The 27411-nt window shown below is 40.9% G+C and overlaps 2 protein-coding genes across 12 annotated transcripts in view; one reads left to right on the top strand and one right to left on the bottom strand.

The window, feature by feature from the left end:
* Positions 1-780: 780 nt before the first annotated feature.
* LOC148421780 (thyroid hormone receptor beta-like) lies at positions 781-27396 on the top strand. 5 transcript variants are annotated; one of them, XM_088416297.1, is made up of 9 exons: positions 781-806; positions 1019-1356; positions 4764-4864; positions 4941-5088; positions 5373-5578; positions 10127-10213; positions 11951-12088; positions 17613-17871; positions 24181-27396. In XM_088416297.1, exons 2-9 carry the CDS (start codon positions 1020-1022, stop codon positions 24420-24422), a joined length of 1518 nt encoding a protein of 505 aa, XP_088272423.1. In that variant the 5' UTR covers positions 781-806; position 1019; the 3' UTR covers positions 24423-27396. The 5 variants fall into 5 exon arrangements, 4 of the variants coding, with proteins under 4 accessions (XP_088272423.1, XP_088272421.1, XP_088272422.1 ...); XM_088416295.1 differs by having other exon boundaries at positions 794-856; XR_015865802.1 differs by lacking the exons at positions 17613-17871; positions 24181-27396 and adding an exon at positions 11277-11381 and having other exon boundaries at positions 794-856; positions 11951-12024.
* LOC148421781 (uncharacterized) overlaps positions 12497-27411 on the bottom strand; it is a 28212-nt gene continuing 13297 nt past the window's right edge. For 6 of the 7 annotated variants that reach the window (XM_088416290.1, XM_088416292.1, XM_088416284.1 and 3 more), the window contains 2 exons: positions 16774-16935; positions 15419-16689 (listed from right to left, as the gene is read on the bottom strand). The gene's annotated coding sequence lies outside the window, so the exon portion shown is untranslated. Of the gene's footprint in view, positions 12754-15418; positions 16690-16773; positions 16936-27411 lie in introns of those variants that run through there. The other variant, XM_088416287.1, reaches the window with a different exon arrangement.

Consider the following 27411-nt stretch of genomic DNA (forward strand, 5'->3'; position numbering starts at 1 on the left):
TACTGTACATTGTAGATATAAAGAATGCTCAATATATTTATAAATACATATATGTATTGCATTTTTGGAGTGGGTAGATCATTTTGACTCTTTCATTTTATAAGTAGCTCACATGTGAGCACCCCAAGCACACAAACACAATGTTTTGTTTTTTTCTATTTGTAGTGGTGGCATCCAATTGACATCATGCATTACCAAGCCCCTGCCTTACCCTAACCTTAAACATCACAAAAGATTGCCTAACTGTAACCTTTACCCTAATCTCAATCAACTCCAATTCAGATCTATTCTCCAAAAAGCAAGTCTTTACTGTCGAGGTCCACCAAAATGATTCCAACAAGTGCAAGAGGTCATGCACACATACACACACATGCGCGCACACACGCACAAACACACACACACATACACTTACAGTAATGGCTAATAATATCACGGTCTGAAAACTTTGAAAAATTGTTAAAGGAGGTTGTGAAAAAGTTTTTTATAATTTTATTGTCTTCAAAGAGAGGGTATATGTTTTTGTAAATTATTTGAAATCAGCTAACTACTTACTTCTTATCTTGTTTTTTTTATGATAGTAAAATAGTAGGAATGTACATGCATTGTACTATGCATTGTTTGTTTGAGTATAAACCAGTAAATATTTTGGTGCAATGTGAAAGGTCTTAAACTGTGACATCTCCACAGGCTGTAGCACATAAAGGATTTGTGGAGTGTGAGATTAGCTACCTACGTCGTCATAAATCTCTATGTCCCAGTTCATCTGTGTAGTGACGATTGGGCATTTGCTTGTTGCGGCCTGTGACGTGAGTGGACATTTGTGTATACATTCCTTTAGGTCACTCATTTTTGGTTGGTAGGTTTTTTTGTTTTTTTCCATATTGCTACATATTTTTTTATAAATGTAATAATTGATTAGAACCTGATAATATGCTTGCATGTATATATTTATTTATTGACAACTCAAGGCTATCAGAGTTTGTTTGGGTTTTCATATTCTTTTGCTGTGGATTTATAGGATGAATTACTGCAGACCAGATATTTATGAGATGTCTCATTCTGTGGTTGGTGAATACACAATTCAGGACAGTGGAGAACACTGTCTATACGCAGGTGAAGGACAAGGGTATGGACACTGTCAACTTCAGCCTCCTCATCATCAACCGTGCCAGGAGCAGGTTTGGCCATCAAGCCAGCACTCTAATTGTGTGTATAGTGGTGTCCCTTCAATTTTGAAGAGTGGCTTTTATAACACGGAAATTTCGCTCAATAATTTCTACCATCACCCTGAATTTTCTTCTGATATTAAATCAGACCTCTCACATGTACAATGGCTACAAGGAGCACACAAGAAAGGTAGGTCACCTGGATAATGTTTGTTGGTATTTGAGGTGAGAAGAAATGCATTATGTAAAGGTGCAACTTAACGTAAATGTAATTTTTAGCATCTTTTCTTGTCCCCTACAAACATTTTTCATTTTATTAATTTGGGATGACAGATCAATGGATCAATGATGTCTGGAATTTTCTAATTAAGTCTCAAATAAATCCAAGACTAGGCGTCATGCAGCAGGATTCCATATTGATTGGATTATTATTGATTGGTTGTAGCTGTAACAGAAGGCACATAAAAGACAATTATTTGCACTCCCCCCACACACACTTCTCAAAACCCTAACCCTTCTTCTCTCGAAGTGTGACAAAACAGGGCTGAATTCACACAAAAAACGTGGCTGCTAATTTAATTGCACTTCACTTGCATCTGTAGTTTGTTCTGTTTTAGCGACCTTGTCTAAAAGGATGAGCGCAAACATCTCCACAAAGTTTGACAGCTTGAGTGAAGTCTGCGTCTGTTTTCCTACTGATTTACAACACAAGACGAAGTAAAATGCTTGCTTTGCGCCAAAGGTATCATGGCAGGACCATGGCAGTTCACTCAGACTCTTCACTCATTTTACTCGTTTAAAACATGCCTCCTCAACCTCATGCCATTTTTGCTATGGCAAAATTACCTTTTAATTTATTTTCCATTGTATTTTAATGTTGTGTTATTTAACGGACATAAAATGCATTTTTATTATAATCATCTTTTTTTATTAAATCAATCATTCATACATTATCCACCGATTATCTGGGATCAGGTTGCGGGAGTAACAGCATTTGTCATGAATAACCCACAGTTCTTGAAGGGAAAAGGACCCCAATCAGGCACACGAGGTGGAAGTCAGAGAGTTTATTAACACAGGGTGCATGCAGGGCATTGAACAAACAAAAATAGTCAAAAGGGTAAAGTATCAACAAAAAATCACAAAGTACCAACACAAGGCGAGATGAAAATGTCCGGGTCTGAGTAAAGAAGTCCAACGGGAAAAAAGGCAGCAGCTGCAGCAGCTGCAACAGTGCGTTTCACAGGTGGATGGCTGCAAACAAAGTAACAGAAAACGTTCACAAGAAAAACATAACAAGCCCAAAGTACAAACCAAAAACTTCACGAGAGGACAGGATGCGAGGATGAGAGCGCTGGGATTCATTGCTAGGCTTGAGAGCTTGGCAAAGGAATAACCCGGATATGACTTGTCAGTGCCGGACAGCTTTAAAAGCCCCGTGATGCGATTGGCAACAGGTGTGCGTGTCTGATGGGCCCCGCCCCCTTGTGGAGGAAGAAGTGCACAGTCTGCAAACCAACACAAACTAAATAGCAGGACCGTGACAGCATGACTTCCACTTTGTCCAGCTCCTCTAGGAGGGATCCCCAGGTGTTCCCAGGCCAGCTGAGAGACTTTAACGTGTCATGGATAGTCAGGAATGTGTCCAGAAGGCATCCTAATCAGATACTCATGCCACTTCAGCTGGCTCCTCTCAACAACTTAGCAACATTTTCCCATTCATCAGCTGGAGTTTTTTTCCCTTAAGTGGGCCATCATGGGATAAATGTCATGTCATGAAAACAAACCCCTTAATTACATGCTAACAACAGACAACCTTGATGCTGTGGGGCATTGCTGGCTCGCTACCTTGTCCACTTAGGAGGTTGGTGTTGAGTACTGACCAGGCAGAAAAAACTATGGTTCTATACAGTAAACTTTCAAGTGTGGAGGATTACGACTGGGTGACTATACCACAGTTTGGGGTCAAGACGATCTGCCAGCATATCCGGAGTCCCGGAGCTGTCAATGTGACTACAGTATATACCGCCCAGCTAGCAAGGAAACTCTGAGGAAACACTCAGAGTGTTTTCCAGATCTCTATGTGCATCCTCGTCGCATGAAGCTAAAATCATTTGAACATTTGACTCGACAGAGCATTCAAAAAGCTCAAGAAAACAAAGTCATTGGATAAGTTATCTTGGACCTAAACTGTGGGCAGTGACTCAAAGTCTCAGGTAATCAGGAACTGACAAGATTGCAAAAAGAAGTTGGTAACAATGGACTTCTGTGCTATGTAAGCAACAGACCTTCAGGGAAGGTGGTCAATCAGCTTGAGAGCAAATTGGTAATGCAAGTCATGCATGATGATCTTGAGGACTTTGAACAAGAGAGATTTGTTGACCTGCTCCGCAGTGATTTTTTTCTGGCCAAAGATGTCACTGGGGGTGAAAGAGATCATCAGAAACTGTGGAACGTGTGTCGCTCACAAGACTTCTGCACAGAAAGCTGCTCCGTTGCACCAGATTGTGAGTCATGGACTTGGTGTGCATGGATTTCCTTTCTATGGAACCAGATTCAAAGGTGATCCGTGATATGTTAGTGGGCACTGATCATTTAACCAGGTATGCACAAGTGTTCCCTATCAAAAAAAGACGGTCCAAGTTGTTGCCAAAATACTTATGGAGAAGTACTATGTGCATTATGAACTCCCGGCCAGCATCCATGCAAACCAGGGAAGGGGTTGTGAGAGCCATTCAATCAAGGAAATGTTGAGCATGATGGGAATGCAGAAGTCATGGACCATATCCTATCATCCACAAGGAGATCTGCAGCATGAGAGGTTAAACCAAGCGTTGATTTCCATTCTAAGTATGCTTGGCCTAGAGAAGAAGCATAACTGGAACCAGCATCTTGTCCCTGAAATCCTGAAAATGACCCCAAATTAGACAATGTTCAATGTCATTGATACAGAATAAGATAACTGGGAAAGACCAGGTTGAGGAACCTGTGGAAGAAAGTTGTTCAGATACAAGAGAAGATGGAGTTGCCAACGAAGTGGAATTAGCAGAGTGAAGAAAATTTGGAAGTTGGGAGGAAAGAATCCAGCGTTGAAGTATTGACAGACGAGCAGAGGATCAAAATTGAGCTCAGACCAAAAAGAGCCATTAAACCAACTATTAGACTAACAAACGACAAGCCTGGTAAATTCAGGTACAGGCCCTTGCCAAACAAAGCACACGCACACACACACACACACACACATGCATGCACCCCCGTTGATGGTATTTTCATTCATTTCAATGGTAAACATAATGTAAGTTGTTAGGGTTTTTACTGATTAACGTGGATAAGCGGCTTCAGATAATGGATGTGGGCACAGAAACAATTAATCAAATATATATCTTAAAGCACCACTGTATTCACTTACTGCTTGTTGCCGTGACAAACAAGAAAATGGAACTTGTAAAACTTTGTTGACGCCTTAACCATTCATCCATTACTTCATGCAAAAATGACAACATTCAATATTTTACTAATTAAATCAGTGCCAGGAATGTGTGTACAAGTACACAGCTTAGATTCTGTAAGCAATAGCAATAATTTTCTTCTTCCTAGTGTACTTACCAAGTTACCTGGATAAAGATGAGCTATGTGTTGTGTGTGGGGACAACGCTACAGGCTATCATTATCGCTGCATTACCTGTGAAGGCTGTAAGGTAAAAAGTCTGTGAATGGAATGTATAAGTAAATAGGAGGATATCTTATAAATATATGATACCATCTGCTATCTAGGGCTTTTTCCGGCGGACAATTCAGAAACATCTTAGGCAAGCCTATACTTGTAAGTATGAGAAAAAATGTGCCATAGACAAGGTGACCAGAAACCAGTGCCAGGAATGTCGCTTCAAGAAGTGTATTGCAGTCGGAATGGCTTCAGACTGTAAGTCCAGACATAAATTTGAGATATACTGTTGTTGCCAAATTACTCCCTAGTTGTTTGGTCTTGGCGTCTCTCTTACATTTTCTTAGTTTTTTTTTTTTTTTTTTTTTACTAATGAATTGAAGATATAAACTGAGATTGATTACTGCACACAATTATCACAATTAGCTAAAATTGTATATTGAATTTTTGGCTTTTTTGTTTTTTTGGCTAACCTAATACTGCATCCCCCCCCCCCCCTCCCCCCCCCCCACACACACACACACACACACACATTTCCAAAGTGGTATCGGATGAAAGTCAGCGGCTTGCCAAGCGCAAGCTGATTGAAGAGAACCGAGATCGTCGTCGCAAGGATGAACTACGAAAAACTGTGTTGGATCAAAATGAGCCGACTCAGGATGAGTGGAAACTCATACGTATGATTACTGAGGCTCACATGACCACAAATGCTCAAGGAAATAACTGGAAGCAGACCCGGAAATTCTTGGTGAGATATTCTCCGCCCTTCTTTGCCAACTATGTTGTTTACAATGCATCAAGCTTAACAGTTCATGACACCTCACATCCAACAACCAGACAGCCTCGAACTTCTCCCTCCGTTCACCTATGACAATTCAAAATAATAATGATTATAATGATAATAATAGTAACAAGAAAATTACTGCAAAAATTTTAAATGAGGCTGTTGCCTCTTGCAGGGGCAGGGTAGGTCCTGTACTGGCCAAGATATTACAGGTTTTTTTTGTATCATTGTCTACCTTATTATTTGTTTGATTATGGAATGTAGTCTTGCTCGGGAAAGTGAACAGAATAAGAATTTAATTTTGTAGTATTACTATGCTTGTGACAATAAAACTCTTGAATCTTGAATAGCCACCACACTCAGACTGAAAAGGTGGGCTGTGCCTAAAGTATCCAGCCAAGATAACATGGAACTCCGGGTGGATCTTTATAGATGATGGTAACGTAAGCTTGACAGCCGCGGGGTTGATGGCGGCCTCCACTTTGAAAGGCCCAACGTACGTAGGGTCCAATTTTTTTTTTTTTTTGACAACCATACTTCTTGGCCTAGATGATATTTTGGTGCTGCAGACCTCCGCCGGTCTGCCAGTCGGCGATTACGTTCCTCGGTCCGGGCCAGGGCTGCCCTGGTATCCCTCCACACTTTCTGGAAGCGCTGCAGGTGATGTTGGCTAGACAGAACCGAAACTTCTCTTTCCTGAGAGGGAAAAACAGGCGGTTGATAACCATAAACAATATGGAAGGGTCACTGGCCTGTCGCGGACAAGACCAGAGTGTTGTGGACTTATTCCACCCAGGGGAAGTGAAGAGCCCAAGAGGATGGTTTCAGCAGGCAAACACAATGTAGAGTGGCCTCGAGGGCCTGGTTGGTCCTCTCGGTTCAGCCGTTGGTCTGGGGATGGTACCCTGACAACAAACCAACAGAGGCTCCCAAATGACGCCCGAAAGCCCTCCATACTCTAGAGATGAATTGGGGCCTGCCATCCAAAACAATATCTGTGGGGATGACTTGGAGTCTGAACCCGTGTAGAATGATGCGAAGGGTTGTCTCAAATGTGGGCCGAAGTGGGCCATTTTTAAGAAGCGCCATCCTGGCCACCAAAAACTGTTGAATGGTTTGATAAACCGTCTGACATATGCCGGGATGACATGCTAGTTTTGAATTGTGGGCCCATTGGAGCACTGACGATTGGAGTTTCAGAATCACCGATAGTTTTCCCTTGGAGCAATCAGCATGCACTGGTTCCTGCCCAGCAGCTTCGGCTACCTATTTCTCTAGTGGTCAGTGAATGGCACCTTCCATTCGATTTCCTGGAATTATGGTCTCTGTTCTGTCCTGATTGTAGCCATCCTCAAAAACCCGGGAGTGGGCGTCAGGTTGACTGTTCATGCAACCTGGTCTGAAAGTAATGTTATAGTTGATTCGAGTCAGTAGCAAATCCCATCTGGTCTGTTTAGATTTTAGCCAGCGTGCAGAGCATTGATAGGCAAGGTTTTTGTGATTGAAGTTGGTGGTGAAGGGGTGGTTGGCGCCCTCCAGCCAGTGCCTCCACTCCTCCAGCACCAGGCCAATGTCCAGGAGCTCCCGATTACCCACATTGTAATTCTTAACTGCGGAAGAAAGACACAGAGAAAATAATGAGCAGGGGTTGCAATTAGCTGTCTAACAACTTGATAAACGGACACTCCAAAGCCCGAACCACGGTCATGTCGACAAAATTGTTATCCACTCCCAAGATCGTTGTGATCACACTGCCTCCACTCCCGAATCAGATGTGTCCACCTCGACTATAAACGGCAGCTTAGGGTTAGGAAGAATGCGCACCGGAGCTTGGGTGAAGTGTCTCTTAAGGTTACCAAATGCTTCCAGAGTCCAAAGAAATGGTAGTTTAGTAGATGCAAGACTTGTCAGGGATTCTGGCTCCACACTGTAGCGGCAATAGAAATTTGCAAACCCCAGGTATCTCTGAAGTTGTTTTCTCATCGGAGCGGGCCACTTGAACACAGCTTGTATATTAGCTGGATCAACTCATAGTTGCCGCTTCTCCACAATGAACCCAAGGAATTGGACAGCAGAAAGTTGGAATTGGCATTTCGTTGATTTCACAAACCAACGAATCTCTAAGAGCCGTTGAAGAACCAATTGGACATTTTGGTGGTGTTCTTGCATGGTCTTGTAATAAATTAATATGTCATCAAGATACACAAAACAAAAATGGTTGACCATGTCGCGAAGAATGTCATTTACCATGGTCTGAAAGACTGTTGATGCATTGATTAGCCCAAATGGCATGACAAGGTACTCGAAATGGTTCAATGGGGTATTGAAACCGGTTTTCCACTTGTCCCCCTCCCAAATTCAGATCAAATGGTCTAATGGTTAAAATGTGGCCTGTGTGAAGGGACGTCAATGCTTCAGCCATACATCCATCCATCGGTAATTATTCTTGACTGTTATGTCATTTAGTCCCCGATAATCGACGCATGGTCAGAGGGTCTGGTCCTTCTTTTCAGTTAAGAAAAACCCCGCCCCAAACGTTGGGGTGAAAGGTCGAATGATCCCTGTGGCTAAACATGAGGAAATATAGTCCCGCATAGCATCCTACACAGATTGACACACTTTATATAATTTTGCAGTGGGATAAGAGGCCCCGGAATGATATCAATGCCGAAGTTATACAGACTATGGGTTGGAAGAGATAAGGGCCCTTTTGTTACTAAACACTGCTTTGATTGCTGTAAATCTCGAGAACCTCTTAAGGTCGATCTTTTCATTCATGAGTGGTTCTGACGGATACCAAACATAATCGACGGCTTGCAGACAACATGGCGGAAGGGGATCCATCCACTTTTGATTGGTTTAATCCAATTTATGTCTGAATTTATGTGGAGCTCCAACCATGGCAGGCCCAGAACGATGGGTTCCCACTGGGTGGGTGTAACAAAAAACAAATTTGCTTTCTATGATTTCCTGGGACTAGAAAAGTTAACGCGCGGGTTTGGCTGGTCACCACTGCCAAAGGACGCCCATCGAGGTCGGTAACCCTCTTGGGATTGTTCAACTTGGTCAATAGACACCCCAAAGCCCGAAACACAGTCATGTCGACAAAATTGTCATCCGCCCTGAGTCCATGAGCTTCTGCACTGGTGCCTGTCTACCACAAAAAAAAAAAAAATCCCCACCAGTTGAAGTCTCTTACATGTTGACTTATCCTTTTCCCCACCGCAGTACCGGGAACGGACAAGGGTACTCACACTCACAGTGATCCTTGTTGTTTGCCTCGGATGGCGACCACAGGGAGTCCCAAGTGTGCCCCGGTCTGATCAGGCATACTGCTATCTGGTGCCCCGCAAGTCCACAGAATAGGTGGAGTTTCAAATGCATTCTGCGTTCCTGTTCAATTAACAAGTGCATTGCAATTGGTATTGTAAAACGTTTGTTTGCAAGAGTGCTTAAAGGACTTTAAGCTGTCTTACAGCAGTAGGTACCCTACTCAGTTATATTTTTTTTTAATTTTTTTAAAAATGGGTTCCCTAGATGACAAGAAGTATTTTCCAAGAAAGTGTTTTGTATTTGTAATCACTCGCCAACCACCATGAGTGCAATTCCCACATGAGCCTGGTGATTTTCATGATTGTGAAGTAACATGTTGTGGGAGAGCTCTCCTTCAGATGACAAGATATTTGACCAGTGATGGGAGAGATTCTGTATGTGTGAGTAGATTCTGTGAGATTTTCTGAACAAGTGAACGTGTGAGACTGCCAGCGTCTTTGAGAGCGTGTGTGTGATGTGTGTGCAGAGAAAAAAAAAATGTCCTATGCTTAATGATTTTATTTCATGTTCACTTGACAATTTGTTCTGTGACAGAATGGCAGCATCCGTAATGTTTTTTTTTTTTTTATTGAATGACAATATGTTTGATTCAGAGTCAAATGTAAAACAGGTAAGTTTAGGTTGGCGTGTAGACTTTTCACACAGCTTATTTTTGTGACCCCTTAAGAAATACCTTAACCATTCAAAAACTTCAGTTTACATTTTTATCTTTGTCTGTTATTTAAATTTTTTGGATGATCTTAAAAATTAAAGTAAGCAAATGATGCAAAAAACAAATTGGGTCTTTTTTGAAAGTAAGGACAATATTTTGAGAATGCTAATGACATGCTTTTTTTCCCCACGGTCACACCATCCTTTACCCCAACCCTACCACTTCAATAGCACTGAAATTCACAACTAATCAATTTCTTCTAGCTTTGTTTTGGACTCTGAAAAGCATAATTATCTGTCCCGCCTCCCCCGGGACATGGGAGAAAAATCATCTCTCTCTCTCTCTCTCTCTCTCTCTCTCTCTCTCTCTCTCTCTCTCTCCTCATATTTCTCTCTGACCTTTTGATGGGCTTTTGTAAAATTATGGCTTGTTTTGTACCAATCACATGTTCAATTTCCATCCGTCTACAGTTTTGTGCTTGAATTTTCTTCATTAAATCCTCATAGTTCCTGTTGATTATCCAACAGGATGAAGAAACCATGCTTCTTAATGAAATGGCATGTAATTTATTCTACACTGCTGACCAGAATGCAGTGAAAACAAATGAAAATAAGGTATGGCTTTATACTCTGTTTGTAGACCTTTACTGTATATTGTAATTTTGAGTCTTTTTACAAACCTTTATTATTTTACATTCTCATAACAGCCAAGGTCTCTAACAAATTGTAAATATTCATAAAGCAACAACTATTATAGTTATGATTTTAAAATAATTGACAATTTTTAAACAATGATTGCCCTGTTATGAAGTATAAAGAACACACTGTACTGTAGCTTACCTGTTACATTAACTACTATTGAATGTACTTGGGAATTATTTTCGCAGTAAGAGTAACACTCTGTAGCATTTACATAATTTGTAATAATAATTGTTAAATGACAGCATTATACAATGTCTCGTCAGTGGCAAATACACTGCAAGACTGTGATTGGCTGGTGTTCTTTCAGGGCACATGTTCAGCATGTGGGCTATCCTAGCAGTCGAAGTAGCGGTAGCAGTAGTGACTGGGACCCATATAAAGTCATCTTCGGAGACGCGAGAAGCCCTTTTTAGGCATATGCAATAAAGTATTCCAAGCCAACTCAACACAAACGAACGAGTTGATGATCCTCGCGCTTGCGTAGTTTGACTCCCCAAGGACTGTTAGGAATGCGTGATGCTGCACAGCGCATCGCAACGGATCGCAGATGCAAGCAGTGGGCGTGGGTGTGCGTCCATCGTTGCGATTGCGCAATGAAGTGGAGCGTAACGAATGTGGTAGAATTACCTTGTGAGATGTTGGGGAAGTTGGGACGGGAGTAGATTACAACTTCCGGCCTCATTGGTCGATGGTCGCGCCGGTAGCCAATCACGTGTCTTGCTGGACACTCAAGTGATTTCAGGGAGGAGATTGGCACTTTTATAATGACACACGATTGGCTCCCGGCGCGACTATCGACCAACGAGGCCAGAAGTGTAATCTACTCCCGTCCGATAATGTGTCACTCTAAAAAAACGCAGGCTCTTAGAAGGAGGAGGAGGTTTCGCTGTTCCTTTGGAACTTGTGTATCTAGATTATTTTTGTAATAAATTGGAATTCCGAGTGTAAACTGTGACTTTTATCATGTTTTTTACAGCGTTTACTTTAATTTGACTTTCTGGCGCTGCTAACATGCTAATCTGACCATGGCTGAGACTACAGCAAAATGGATGGGGACGGATGACAGCAGTTACTTTATAAGGTTTAATTATTCAAAATTTAAATTAATGTAGTGCAATAATATTTGTCTGAAACATGTACAGTATGAAGATTTTATACATTAAAACATTTTCTTTTTAATTTCAAAAATTTCCCCCCCCAAAATTCCGAATGTGTATGTGAGTTTGTGTGTGCGTGTGTGTGCGTGCGTGTGTGTGTGTAATACCTTTCCATACCTCTGTTCTGTTCTTCGCGTTTTTTTGTTGTTTTTTTAGGTCATTTCCTTATATTGTGGAGGGGAGAGTTCTGACGGTTTCCTGCATGCCCAACACACAAGTGCCTCATGCCAAGCAGAATCAATTTAGTGTCATATTCATTTGAATGTTAAAAATGCATACACTTTTTTGACAGCAATCTTACTCTGTAAAGATCTGTCTATAAGATTGTCTATAAGACAATTAATTTTTTGATATTTATTGAGCAATATAAATTTAAAACCTCTATTAATTACAGCGCTGTTTAGGTGACTGATTTGCTGTCTGTATTATTTTCATTATTCATTATTCATTATTTTGATGTGTTTGTACTAAAATTTCCTTCTTGTCCTTTCAGCCTGCAAATATTGGACACTCAACCACATCTGAAGGGAACAAAGTGGATTTAGAGGCATTTAGGCAGTTTACAAAAATTATTACCCCTGCCATAACATGTGTGGTGGACTTTGCCAAAAAGCTACCTATGTTTTGTGATGTAAGTGCAGCTTCAGAATCTACTTTTTTTTTTATGATGCCATATGTTAATTTGTTTTATACCGTCCATACCGTGAGCATAGACGTTTCGTCATTTTCGTCATTCAGTATTACCCAAAATTAAGTTACCAGGACAGACTATAGTTACCTATAGGAAAATGTGTGCTGCATGTGTTTTTGTATGTATACAATATATATATATATATATATATATATATATATATATATATATATATATATATATATATATATATATATATATATATATATATATATTATACTTGTCAGGTTCACCAAATAGACATTTATAATAATTAGGCAATAAAGAGAGAAAAGGCACTAAGTTTCATAATCTTCTCGAGTGGGATCGAGAGAGAGAAGGAGTGTAGCGTTTATTTGTTCACTGCACATTTGTTCTCCAACGCTACTTCTAACACCCCCCATTTTATATGATACAGAGGCATCTGATTACATGTAAAATTGACAGACAGTATACTTGTTTATGTGTAAAAATTTGGAAAGAATCCTTTATCAATCTTCTTATTCTCTGATAGTGGGTGTGAGCTCAGAGGTCCTGACGTCACCTCCCAGGGGCTCTGCCGTCGATATCTCTTATCAGCTGTTTGCGCTCTGCAGTCGAGTCGTCCTCTTGTAGCCACACCCAAGCTGAAAACACGCATTTATGCTGCAAATATGTACTATCATGGCAAATGTATAATAACTACTCAAAATGATTCCTACAATACTGTATACAAAATTTTGGGTGTATAACAATGTGACACGAGACACCAGCCCTCATTCGAACAAGACAGTAAGGAATCCATCAACCCACATGATGTCTCCCCTCCATTAATTCTAAAATGCATTTGCTACAGTTTTTGATGCATTTGTCCAATTTATTGATAGGCTGGCTTGTCCACAAATGTGAGAAACAAGTTTTTAGCACTGATGTTGACTGTCGTCTTGCATTTTTCATCTTTACACACTTCATCCACACTTTTACCAACAGCACACACAAAGACAAAAACTGATATTAACTATAGTTAACTTTGTACATACCGTAATTCCCCAAATAGAAGTCACACTGTTTTTCACAAAAATGTAGGGCAAAAGTATGGCTACATCCTATTATTGGTAAATTGAAGATAAGATTATTATTTTTTAATTCAAAACCATTCGAGGAAGATTGCACTTTCAGCCCCATAAGCAAAGTTTTGATGCACAGATGTGGATTTTAATATCAGCCATATTAGCTAAGGGTGGATGTCAGTTGGCTGCCAGTGAAGGTTGCAGCACAGGCTGTGGCTAACAGCAGCTCTTGTTAGCTGACGTTGTTATGGCATTTCTTTCAATAATAAAGTGAGCAGACTGAACCAACGTCCGCGTCCATCCTTGTTCACACCAGGAATATTACTAAAATCGAGAAGATCATTGTAAAAGTTGTGATGACTCCAGCTGATTCAATTAAGAGTGGCAAGGTATAGTCGAGTGCACTGGTTAGAGAACATGGAAATGTATTCCATTATAATTGTTTTTTGATTGTGGTGTTTTGGCATATACACACAATCATAAAGTTGGTGGAGATGGTGTGCTTCTGCCATGTACTGGAGACAGAATACAAAGACCTCCTTAATTTCACTGACACATCTTTCTTTTAGAAAGCAAATTCTGGAAACTCTGATGTGGGCTCTCTTTCTCTGGGGCTGAAGTCACAAAAGTGGTCAAGAAACTCCTCTGTGGCTAAGCCCAGGTGTGGATCTTCCTGGAGTTTCTAAGGGCTCCGGGTGCTGTAGGATTATCTTGGCTGACACGCCTCTGCAAGATCACACGGACATTAGGGACAGCGGCTCTGGATTGGCAGACTGGAGTGGTGGTCCCCTGGATTGGCAGACTGGAGTGGTGGTCCCCTTTGTTAAGAAAGGGTACCAGAGTGAGTGTTCCAATTATAGTGGACTCACAATTATCTCCTCAGTAAGGTCTATTCAGGGGTGCTGGAGAAGAGGGTCTGTTGGGAAGTCGAAACTCATACTCAGGAGGAGTAGTGTGGTTTTTTTTCCCGGCTGTGGAACAGTGGACACGTTCTACACCCTCGGCCGAATTTTCCATGGCGCATGGGCTTGTGACTGTGTCCCTTGGAGAGTTGTTTAGGGTTGTGCTTCAGGAGTATGGGGTACCAAAACCCTTGTTTGGTTGGCTGTTTGGTCCCTGAACAACCAATGTCAGTTTGGTCCACATTTCCAGCATTAAGTTGAACTCATTTCCACTGAGGGTTAGACTGTTCGTAAAAATAATGAACAGAATTGGAGACAAAGAACAGAGTTCCTATGTGCAGTCAAAATGTTGAAGGGGTCCGGTTTAGGTTGCTCAGCTTTGCATCACTGCTATTTGCAGACAATGTGGTGCTGTTGGCTGCCGTGACTTCAAGCCATGACCTCCAACTCTCATTGGAGCTATTCACAGCTGAGTGTTAAGCAGCTGAGATGAAGATCAGAACCTCCACATCTGAGACAATGTTCCTCAGTTGGAAAAAGGTGGGTCGAGGATAAGGTCCTGTACCAAGTGAACGAGTTTAAGTATCTTGGGGTCTTGTTCCAGAGTGAAGGTAGGATAGAGCAGGAGATCAACAGGCGGATCAGTGCAGCATATGCTGTGCTGCAGGCTCAATATCAGTCTGTCATTGTAAAGAAGCGAGAGCTGAGCTGAAAGGCAAAGCCCTCTCTTTACCAAATGATCTACATTCCTGCCCATTCCTGCAGACTCAATACCAGTCTTTCGTGGTAAAGAAGCTGGAGCTGAGCTGAAAGGAGAAGCTCTCTATTTATCGGTTGATCCACGTTCCTGCCCTCATTGGGATCTTGTCCATTCTATTCGCATGAATATTAGTCACACTGGTGGCTATTCTACACACCTTGATAAGCACGCTTGTGTTGAAAAGCATGAATTTGCCATTGTTTTCACATTACTTTTTCTATTTCCATTGAGTAAATGCCATAGTATTTGATGTAAAGCTGTATGAATAAGTCTGGTAAAAGCATATACAGCATAATCGTCACCTTTCGAGGAAAATTGATTCGTCAGCCACATAAGACGAGTTTTGATGCACAGATGTGCATTTATAGATAGGTCGTCTTAGCATATACACACAATCATAAACTTGGTGAAATACGGGTGGTGCGCAATTTCAGGTATTTATGGCAAAATGAACTTGAGCTGCCTCGCGAAGAAAAGGAAAAACAACTGCTTCAAGCGCATTCACGACAAATGGGGCATTCAATGACCGCTCACAATGTGAGAAATCTGACGCACTTAGCAAATATATACATATGTAGAGTTTACAAAAGATTACATTTATTCTGTTATGCTATAGTTTTTACATTGCCAAAGTGCATCTTACGTGCAGTAACATAATCCATGACACAGTCCACATTGATACACTCAGCCCTAGAAAAAGACTTGACTACACACTGTACCTTTCGTATTTGTGCTATTTAGCAGGAAGACCGCTGAATTGGGACCCGAGTACCCCTTTTTAACTCTTAAAGCTCTATCAGGTACTGTTTGCAGGGTTTGCTCGGTACCCTGTTTAGTCCTGGGATGTCAGAGGTAAATTCTTCATGATTTGTATATTGACAACGTATACAATCTCCTTCACAAGAATGATAAGTAGCCCTGACTGCCAGTCCAATCTACTTCAGCAACCAAAGAAATATATATTTTCAGAAAAGGAAGACAAGGGATGCGTTTGATTAGCTTTTGAAAGGTGAGGAGAAAACGATTACATAGAGCTAGCTTTGTACCTGCAGTTTGTTTCGCCACCAAGCGAGAGGGCGATTAGCTATTGCTTCTTGATTAGCTTGCTTGTTAGCTGTTAGTTGCGCTAAATTCATTGCTTTTCATACTTGTCAAATGAAGGATGACAGAAAATTTTCTACCCTCTATCAGGTGCGCTGGTTTTGTCGGCTATGAGGAGATGAGCTGTAAATCTTGCACCACATTTAAATCTTGCTTCAAGTCATGGCACATCTTGGGGCCACTTATAAGAGAAAAAATGTTCAGCTGGAGCTTGGTTGTTGTCATGAGTGAAATTTAGAAAGGGTACACAAATGCACAAAGTGAAGCATATGACATTACACATAAGAGATATAGGGTGATTGATTGAGTTCTTATCTGTGCCATGATCATCCTATCAAAACACTTCATGACAAACAGAGTGAGGGCTATTAGGTGATATTGTGTATAAAAGGCTGATAGGCACTCAATGACACAAGAGTAGACAACTGGAGACATTTGTCTCAATCTTCTGCTTGTGCAGAATATCAATCAATCAATCAATCAAATTTTATTTGTATAGACCTGAAACATCGAAGTCCCAAAAAGGCTTCATGGGTTAAAAGCAGTCAGTCATGTCTAGACTTCTTTTGAAAAAAGAAGTCATACGGAAACATCTTTTTGTTGTGGGTACACAACAGCATCCCCTGTCAAAGCTCCCAGAAGGGGAAGGAAAAACTCAAAAAACCCAATTTGGGGAAAATCAGAATCCTTCAGAAGGGACCACAGGTAGGAAGGGCGCCCTTCCAGCCTCAACAGGTTGAAGTGGCTGCTCTGTATACCAAACAAAGACAAATACAGATACACCATTCAGACAAATACAGATGCACAATACAGATTACAGAAAACATATTGTACCATATAGTGCAAAGATGTCTTGACAGCAGGTGAAGCCATGGGGCAGGAACCTCCCCACAGTCCAGCCAGGTGGACCACAGGTGGTCCATCTCATAACCCGCGATGGTCGATCAGCGCAGGACCAAATGCACAAATCATTTTTCACCATCTAGCTAGCCCCATCTCCAAGCCAGGAGAAGGGGGAAGGAAAAAGAAGAAGAGAGCTGCAGACAGGCCCATTAACTAAATGCTTGCGAGTATACATGTGTTTTTACTCGGGATCTAAATATTTCTACTGAGGTGGCTGCGCAAACTTCCATAGGTAAGGCATTCCAGAGTACTGGCGCGCAAATGGAAAAGGCCCTTGATCCCGTGGACTTCTTTTTAGCCCGTGGGGTCGATAACAAACCGGCAGTTTGTGACTCCAGTTGTCGGGACGAAACATATGGTGTTGCTAAGTGCACAAGATAGGAAAGCGCTAAACCGTGTAAAATTTTATAAGCAATTAATAACACCTTAAAATCACATCTCAAAAACAAGTAATGACAAAGTATATGGGATTCTCACTTTGTAGTTTATGCTTCAAATTAAATATCACCAATTCATGCAGAAATTTACATTAGGTAATTTCAAATGCTTCACATACTTTTTATTGCTTATATATATACATATATTATTTATATATGCTCTCCATAGAAAATTGACAATAAATGGGCAAGTAAATTGATAGAAAATTTAATGCTAAATAAACAAAAAACAAGGTGTAACTGAGGGTGTGAGCACATTGGAAACTTGAAAAAATAATATTAGTCAAACATTACAGAACTACTTCAAGCTAATTTATTTCTTCTTTTTAACAGCTGCCATGTGAAGACCAAATCATCTTGCTGAAGGGCTGCAGCATGGAAGTCATGTCATTGCGTGCTGCTGTTCGGTATGATCCAGAGAGTGAGGCCCTCACACTTAATGGCGAGATGGCAATCACACGAGGTCAACTTAAGAACAGGGGCCTCGGAGTCGTGTCAGACGCCATTTTCAATCTTGGTGTCTCACTGTCCTCCTTTAACTTGGATGACACTGAGGTGGCTCTTTTACAAGCAGTAATCCTGCTTTCATCTGGTAAGCACTCAAATGTCTTAAAAGGTACAAAACATAACTTGCCTAATAATACCCCAAATTGGAAGGCATTTCATCAGTATTGACAAAAGGTCCATCAGTCTGTCACTGGCAGACTCCCAAATTTATTGTGCTGATGAATTGTGGAAACGATTAAAAAAAACTGCTGGACTAAGCACTGGCAGACCTATGCTACTTATACATAATATGCATACAATGCATACAATCAATAACATCATAAATAAAAAATATATAAAGGATTGATTTACCTTTGAGTGACACTTGTTATGGCCATATTTCCTAGTAAGGGTAGCCTAGGCTAGGCCATCTTAGCTTTCTTCGTAATTCTTGATTAGCTCCAGCTTCGTTTCCAAATAAAGGTCATGACAGTGGTTGATGTTAATCATAAAGCGGCATAAATGCCTTAAATGCCGCAACCTGGGGGTCCACTGGATTAATGTATTTATTCCAGATTTAATGGAAAGGACTATTGACATAAAAATAAAAGCAAACATTTTGGCAAAATAATGTATTTTGTAAATTGTTTACAATAAGTTTACAAGATTTCTCTATTGCAGAAGTACAAGACAATGAAATGAACACTTAAAGACCTGTATCATGGTAAATTAAACTTTGCACAGTTGAATATATGCATAAAAATGATGAAATTTTGGCACATTGGCAATTTAATTTCTCATGAAATATGAAGTTTCTTACAAACAAAATTTCTAACTGAGAAGTGGAATGTCACATTGGGTGAAACAGCGCTGATCATGCCCCCTTCATGACATTGTTCTATCACTGACCAGGTATGAAACAATAACAAAGAAAAAAACTAAGTTAATTTTTCCGCACTATAAGGCAAATTGGATTATAATGTGCACCTTCAATAAATGGCCTATTAATAAATAAATAAATAAAATAAAAAGAAATACATTCATATATAAGGTAAACAGGATTACAAGGTGCATATTGTAGATCAAAGCTACGGTACTGACTGGGGTTGCATTATGCATCCACTAGATGGAGTTTCGTGATGCAATCGACTCTGGAGCTGCGTATTAAAAACAATCAGCTAAGTCGTGAAACTTTATTCAAAAGAATATAAACTGTATTAATACAATATAAGCGTTCTTAGAACTCCCAAAATGAATAAAAAGCTGTTTTATTTTAGTACTATCTGAAGAATGGGGATAAATACCTCTTGAATATATTAAAAGACTGATTAGATAAGTGTCAAAATAAATAAAGAGTTAAAAAGAACATGAGTATGATTAAAAATTAAACTTAAATATTCTAATCAAATTGCAGCCAAAAACCTTAAACTATATATATATTTTTTTTTATTTAAAAATGTTGCTATTTTGCGGTAAGCATGGCGTTGTTGAGTTTACAAACACACACATGGCTCGGTGGTAGAGTAGTGTTCTCTCAGCTGTGAGGCTGTGGGTCGAACCCCAAACCGTCATGACCATGTTGAAGTGTCCTTGAGGAAGATGCTGAACCCCTAGTTGCTCCTGATGCTGCGTCATCAGTATGTAAATGACCAGTTAGTGTAAAGCGCTTTGAGTAGCCAAGGTAGAAAAGCACTATATAAGTCAAAGTCCACTTACAGTAGTTTATGCTGTCAGCATCCATTGTCAGCTTTATTTTGGAGGTGCAGTCAGGAAGTCACTGTGTGTTAAGGATAGCATGGAGGGCGTACTCATTCCGATGATTCCCTCATTCAGGACTCTTTCAAAAGCAATTACTGTAAGTCTGTGTTTTTATGAGTTTAGACATTGTCGTTGCCAGATGCTGTTGATGGGTTGATGAGGCGTTATGGAGCATGTCGGCATACTGACACTGCGTTGATACTGTGTTAATATTGTGTCATCAAATACTTACACCTGCTAGAGGTTAAAAATTCCTGCAGGCAACCCACTTGGCAAACTGAAATGACCTAGTGTATACTAGGGGTGTCACAAGACCTATTAAATGAGGAATTATGACAGATACTTATAAAGTATTAAATGTAATGAATGAGCTTGTGTCAAATTGAATACTGTCTTTTGGTAAATGTTTATAGTTAAATGTCAATTCGCCCAATGTAAGTCAATGGGACTATTTGGAATAGAAAAATGAGGATTTGTGGCAAAAGGATAAATATTCGGAATAAGAAAAATACAAAGTCCTCACATGATTTTGCAGAATACTATAAAATTGTAAGTATTAAAATTGAAAAACAATTGTTCATCTGAGAAGTGATGAGAGTACGAACGCTGTCAGGGGTCAAACCGCGAACCCTTCTCACGTTGGCCTTTACTTAAAACACCGTACCAATCAGCTTGTTAATGAAACACAGATAATATTCCACTTGACGAGTGCGACTGTCTCCGTATGGGAATGACAGATAAAATTCTTATTGGCCACGAATGGGAGTGTTCACCATTGGAAATGAATGTTGAATTGGTTAAAAAAATATGGAGTCATGGAAAAAATATCTGCAATGCGTGCATCGCGTTGACAGATGCACTTCCTTATAAACACAGTTTGGCGTGTTTTTGCTGTCGACACAGTTCAATGAGTACGTGTTGGTCACGTGATTGATCAATACGTGCACCAACACAGGGGTTGTTCCCCCTCGGTTGAGTCCACCTCGGTGTTTCCAAATGCCCTTTTCCCAAATAAGGCGCGTCAGTAGAATTAAAGAAGTCTTCGAACTATTCTCTCCACCGAGTCACGCTGTCCCAAATTGAGGTCAGCAACACCCCACTTCACTATACACAGCATTGATGGCACATTGGTCCCCCCTCCTGAATTTCTCCAGAATTTCTTCAAAGCTGTCCGAAAGTCGTTTTCCATGGCCTCACCGAACTCCTCCCACACCCGAGTTTTTTCCTTGGTGACCACCAAAGCCACGCGTACTTCACAGGTGCCCAGTGGGTACCTGTCAGCTTCTTCTGTCCCACAGGCCAATACTGGCTAATAGGACTCCTTCTTCAACTTGACAGAATCCCTTACTGCTGGTGTCCATCAGCAGATTTGAGGATTGCCACTATTATGGACAATTCCGATCTGCTGCCTCACCAAGCGGTAAGAGTTAGGGATAATATGGTAAGACTCAGCGTGCCCCTCAATGTGGCCCTTCTTCCCCCGGACATGAGAGAAGTCTGCCCCAAGTGGGAGTTGAAACTCCTTCTGACTGAGGACTCTGCTAGACGTTCATTGCAGAACATGACAATAAGTTTGGGTCTAACCAGGTCTGACCAGAATGGTGGTGATCATGTGACAGTTCCGCTGCTCTCTTCAACTGAGTGCCCAAAACATACAGACACAAATCTGGTGACACGACCAAAAAGTCGATCATCAAAATGCGACCTCGGGTCTCCAAGTGCACTTATGGACATCCTGACGTATGAACATGGTGTTTGCTATGGACAATCTGTGACAAGCACCGGACTCCAGTAACAAAACACCACTTAGCTTTAGATCGGGGGCTCTTCCTCCCAATCATACACCTCCAGGGGTCTCATTGTCATTACCCATGCATATTCAAGTTCCAGAGCAGAACAAGGGTGATCTCATTAATATCACATTTGGTTGTAAAATGTGGTGGAGCTGTCTCAGAACAAAAAGTGGCCATGTTTTTGTTTATTATTGGAATCAGAAATATAGACTCTCTTTGAAAGGTACAAAAATTTGTGTAGGCAGCTATGGCTCTGGTGGTAGAGCAGCTTGACCACACAATCACTTGTTTGAATACTTCCTTCAACTGGCCACTGTCAAAGTGTTTGGGCATAACACTGACTCTGGACTTGCTCCCAGTGGGCCAGGCGATGCCTTTCATGGCAAAAACTACCTACTGGTGTATGAATGGCTGCATGAATCGGTGAATATGAGCCTCTGTAAAGGACTTTGGGCACTGCATAGGTAGAGTGTAATTTCCAAAGTTTGAAGTGTACTGTGTACCAGTTGAAAATTGATTTTTGTTTCCCAGACAGACATAAAAAATACAGTGACAAAATTGTTCCAACTTGTCACTCTTCTCTTGGTTATCCACTTTTTATTTCCCTTTCTAGAATTAGATGCACTGAACCTTTGACAAACATCCAGCTGGGCAAATCACAGAAACTGGCTCTAGCCAGCCAGCCAGCCGGCTAGCTTGTCAGTTTTAGCGGGGTAGCCCAGACTTCCAACTCCCTAGCCATTTCATCAAGCTCTTCTGAGATGTTCCGAAAACCTTCTCAGGCCAGCAGGCCGATATACAAGCTCCTGTCCATCCTGGGTCATCCCAATGGGACATACACTGAACCCATCCCCTGGAAGGCATTCAGGAGCCAACTCATCTGGCTCCTCTCACTGTCATCGACTGAACTTCTCACCCTTTTTTTAAGAGGGTGCCTGACTTGTCAGTAATCATCTTCTTACAGTCATGACTCACAGGTTACAACTGACAAGTATGAATGCTGTCCTTTTTTATTGCATGTATCCGTTTAAATAGGGGGAGCAAATCCAGAGGCACAGCCCCTGATGTCCATGCGACATTGCAGAGACATATCTAAAGCCTTTGGGAACTCTGAGCGGCTCTCATCCATTTGCCCAGTTCCACTGAAGAACTAATTCACTTCAAATGAGGCTATAGAGGTAAAACATTTCTAATTTGAGACCTCAAAACCTCAGAGTGTCCAGGCTTTACATCCTATCATGAAGAAATGTGAGTGGAGTTGTGGAGCTCTACCACTAAGAGGGTGGTAGTCCCGAGTGGTACCAAGCCAATCTTCGTTACCACCGATTTATCACAAGGGAGACCGTGCTTGATCAACCACAGGCACAGATTTGAACAAAAAACAGTTTATTTGTTGGTCACATTATCATGATCAGCCCTAAAAAAAAAACAAAAGTGTATACTCAAAACCACTTACATCAATCCGCTTTTTTAAAAAGTTGATGGTTGGGTCGCAATGCAAATCATGCAATATAATAGTCCACCAGGTACCCTGAGGATCCCTGCCATCATCCTAAAGTAAGGATAAAAAATACTAGAAAAATCTGTTTGGAGAACAGAGGGAAACCAACAAATCGCCGACTTCTCCAGATCCACCAAAGGCTTGCTCTGAAGTGAGAGGTTTACAACAAATGGTGTATTGGCGTAAAAGACTCACAAATTTGTGGCAGAAACTCCACCCGCTGCCACTATTGTTCACCAGCTCTCAATACAGAGTTGCCGGGCCAGGGTTCAACCAGTCCCGCCTTGCTTGCTTGTCAAGACATGTAAGCAACCATTTTCCAACAAGGTCTACTTGTCAAAGAAGCAGCAATGACCCCTGCTGCTAACACATCAAGGCCCAAAGCGCGCAACCAGCCGTCATTGCCCTCGCCCTCATAACCACTGTCACTTTTAAAGGGCAGAAAGAGGGGTTCCTCTCACACTGTGATTGGACAATCTGACCAACATACCATATTCAGTTGGTTGAAGTCCTTCTGTCCTGGTGCTTCTCAATTAGGTCAATTATGTCCAGCTGTTTTCCAGAATGTAGTCTGGGGGTTAGGGTTAACCACAAAAAAACAGGATCACTGTGTACTTATTAGGATCTCTGCAGGGATTGGGGTGACCAACTGTGATTACCTAAGGAGAAGAAATTGTGTAGTGTAGTGTAGTGTAGTGTAGTGTACATTAGTGTGGTGTAGTAGTGTATTACCCTGGATAGTTTGCCATGACAAGACGTGGAGGGAGGGTGATGTAGGGAGAAGAAGGGCCATCAGTAAGACTTTCAAAAACTTGTACTGGGTTACAAGATGCACAGTATGTTAGATTTAGATTTAGATTTAGATCTACTTACAGAATGCTTATCACACTGTTGATTATAAATGTTGTATTTATTTGTAAATACTGTGGAATGTCTTTGTTCTTTACCAACATGGACGTGCAGCTTGTGGTGTGAAAACATGTCAAGTAGTAAATAGGACTTGAAGGAATAGATCTGTTGGTCCTAAAATAAGCACTACCAAGCTTTAATTTAACAATGACGTAAGCACATTTAAAATGAGGATGATACAGTGACTGACAGCCCTAAAATGGTGGTAATGAAGTGCAATTTGCTGATGATAGAAGCACTGTTAAAATATTGGTGACAGACTGAAGATTAGTTTGGTTTGAAATTATACAATGGAATGGCAAAATTTAATGATGCGCCCAAATTTGATCTTTTTTTTTTTTCAGATTTTCAAAAAGAGTATGCTGGCAAATACTAAAAATCAAATGGATTTTCCATTGTTGCCTGTATTAAAATAAAATGCTTCAAATTGTTTAATTTCTGTTTCTTTCATCAGATCGTCCAGGTTTGAGGAACGTGGAGCTTATTGAACGCTACCAAGAGGAGCTCCTACTGGCTTTTGAACATTACATCAATTACCGCAAACATAAAGTGCCTCATTTCTGGCCAAAGCTACTCATGAAGGTGACAGATCTGCGAATGATCGGTGCCTGCCATGCAAGCCGATTTCTTCACATGAAAGTAGAGGGTCCAACTGAGTTATTTCCTCTGTTCCTGGAGGTATTTGAGGACAGTTAGGTATTTGGATTTAATAAGCATGGGAATGAACTGCATTAGGTTGGAATTAGAGGTGTGCCACAAAAAGTACTATAGAGTGCCACCAATCTGTAGTTTTGTAGTAGTTCTGTGATTTTTTTTTTTTTTTTATCAATCCGTTTAGTGTGGGTACCTGTGATTAGCAAATTTTGTTTGTTGTTGACTCTGCCTCTGGAAACCTCAGGTATATTGCGATCCGGCTTACGAAGGACCAATTAAATGTCAGGTTCTTTTTTTTTTTTCCCATCCTATAATTGTGCCAGTCTCAGAGTAAGGATTGGACCCATAAATTGTGTAGTGTCGATCACTGTAGTCCAACCATTTTAGCAAATTTATTTAACCAATGTTTTTGTTGTAAAATTAACTCTGCTCGCAACACTATTATAGGATATAAAAACATACAGTGTAAAAACAATTCCATCACACAATTTTTTTTCTTTAAATTTAAATGAGGCAACAGATTACACACAATATTAATAATTGAATATTTATTAAACGCGACCCTTAATCCATTTAATATTAGTAGGTTTCAATGTCATCCTGTGGCACTTTATCAGCCTTCCCCAAGAAGGGCTTCACGGCTGCTTGTTTTGCCACCGTATCAGCAAAAGCATTGCCCAATGTTACGTGATCTGTCCCGGTTGCATGAGCTGCACACTTACAGATCGCAATTTGTTTTGGCATTGTCCTCCATTGGTCACCTGAAATTGGTTTGAAATGCTTCTGCAGGGCTTTTAATTGGCGTGTGTAAATACGAGCATATTTCTCAATTTTAGCTTCACTCAGACGGGCCTATTCTTTCTGTTTTTGGAACTTTTTAAGACTCACTTTTTCTCTATGGCTTTTGTCACCTTGCAGAGTATTGACTGATCATGCTAGGTCTTATTTTATTTATTTTGCTTGATTTTATTGTTTAATTGTGTTTTTGCTGTTACCCATTTATTGCGTCTTATTTTTCCTGTGCAGCACTTTGGAAACCTTGTATTTGTTTGAAATGTTAAATGTTAATGTTAAATGTTTAAGTCTGTGCTATATGAATGGAATGGATTGGGTTGTACACTTATGTCACTGCTCTTACCAGTGTCTATCTTTTCATCCACAGCAGGGGACTTAAATTGGCGGCCTCTAATATGTAATCGGGATTCCCCGCGGTGTACCAGATGAGTATAAGTTGGTGAACCAAGTTGCGGCAGGGTGGGAATCTATTTCGATATAGATCGCACCTAATTTAAAAATGTAGATCGAGTCGACTGCATCCACTACAATGTACAGAAACTGGGCAATTACACTGCAGGGGGCCTTGTTGCCGTAAAAGAACAATTGGCTGCTATCTTACTCATGGCTTTTCAGACCCCTGACTGCGGTTGACGTGCTCCTGGCAAAGGAAGGGGGCGTGTGTGCCATGTTTGGGAACCAGTGTTGCACATGGATCCCTTACAACACCGCTCCTGATGGGTCCCCGTCGAGGGCCATTGAGGGTCTGCGCACCCTGAAACGCAGAATGAAGGAGCATTCTGGCATGGAGACTTCCGCTTGGTCTGAGTGGTGGGACGACATATTTGGTAAATATAGTGCTCTGGTGTTTTCTGCCCTGGTTTCTGTTTGCATTGTTTACAGCTATCATTACATTGTGTGGTTGTTGTTGTCTTCCCTGCATTTGCGCATTCACCCGTCTTATCTCAACTGATATAGCCCCAACTAATTCGAGATTACAAGAAGTGTACCCTCTACTTGTGCAGACAGATGGCACTGTTTTTTTTTTTTACGTTGGTACCCCTGCTGCTGATGGTGAGGAAGTTTTTTTTTCTCCTTGTGTTCTCATCTTTATGACCAAATTTGTTCTGTGGCTTCGGACTTTTACCATCAGACTAATGAGGCAATTGGATAAAGCCTGGGGGAGGTCCTCTTTGATGATGATATTTTGGGGCAAATGTCGAATCAAAAGGCTGGAATTGTTAGAATAATTATTGCTAGAATAGTTGTAGATATAGTGATTATACATTTGCTACAAAATATTATTGCTCGCAATGAAGAAATGTATTGGAGCCAAAAAGCTTTTTGTGTATTCTAATTTTTTTTTATATTAAGAGAGTTAAACAAACAAATTTGTATGAAGAAATACCAATCTATTATGGTGGGTAGAACCATGGTTGCCATGGTTACATAAATACGTGCCGGTTGGTGATTGCACTCAGGTGCGACAGGGCAAGAGGCAAACAGTTTTCGACCGTGCGTGGTCATTAAGGTAGATTTTCAGTTTGGTTTGTAACTCAAATTATTGTTTTATCGGGATATTGAAAGGAATGTTGACGAAATAAACGGATTGACATATCCAACGCAACGCAAGAGACGATTGAAATTATTTGATCGACGCACGCGTCCAAACAAAACCTTACCCAGTTACCCTGCTGTTCAGCCTATAGGCAAAGGCTGTACAAAATGCTTTGCTGTGTGAATTAATAATTATATTAATGCTCGCAATGAAGAAATGCTTTGCTGTGTGAATGAATAAATATATACTGAATGATAATAATGAATGAATAAACTGCGGATGTACTGCTAGGTATGTTGATGGTACGCTGGGAGAATGAGTGCACTGTTTGTGGGAAAAGAACTGCCTTGTCATTGTTTCATCTCAAGCAGAAGGAAGGCCACTCAAGCCTGGCGGTTGGAGCGTTCCTGCAGCTGTGACTCTCATCGATATTTTCGCTATGCATTATCAAAATGTTTCGCTACGTGTTTTTTTTTCATACATGCATTAGTTTCTCACCCACATGCTCACACATAGACGGACAAGTACACAAGGTCCCGGCCATAGATTTGCATTTTTTCCTGCCCCTTGAGGGCCGGGACCTCCATGTAGTTAGGGATCTCTGTATCAAATAAAAGCAAGGGGAGCGCAGTAGAATTGTCCTTGGCCAGTTCCTCTTCGCTCCCTTCATGCATGAGTTGGGAAGATTGCCTTGTCTCC

Source organism: Hippichthys cyanospilos, chromosome 6 (genome assembly GCF_059441005.1).
Source record: "Hippichthys cyanospilos isolate Australia breed blue-spotted pipefish chromosome 6, RoL_Hcya_1.0, whole genome shotgun sequence".
NCBI classification, from domain to species: domain Eukaryota; kingdom Metazoa; phylum Chordata; class Actinopteri; order Syngnathiformes; family Syngnathidae; genus Hippichthys; species Hippichthys cyanospilos.

Excerpts from the sequence above, each read along its gene's own strand:
- LOC148421780 (XM_088416297.1), top strand. The coding sequence starts at position 1,020 with ATGAATTACTGCAGACCAGATATTTATGAGATGTCTCATTCTGTGGTT. Across the intron at positions 5,579-10,126 it reads AGCAGACCCGGAAATTCTTG|GATGAAGAAACCATGCTTCT; the intron begins GTGAGATATTCT and ends ATTATCCAACAG. Across the intron at positions 17,872-24,180 it reads AGTAATCCTGCTTTCATCTG|ATCGTCCAGGTTTGAGGAAC; the intron begins GTAAGCACTCAA and ends TTCTTTCATCAG.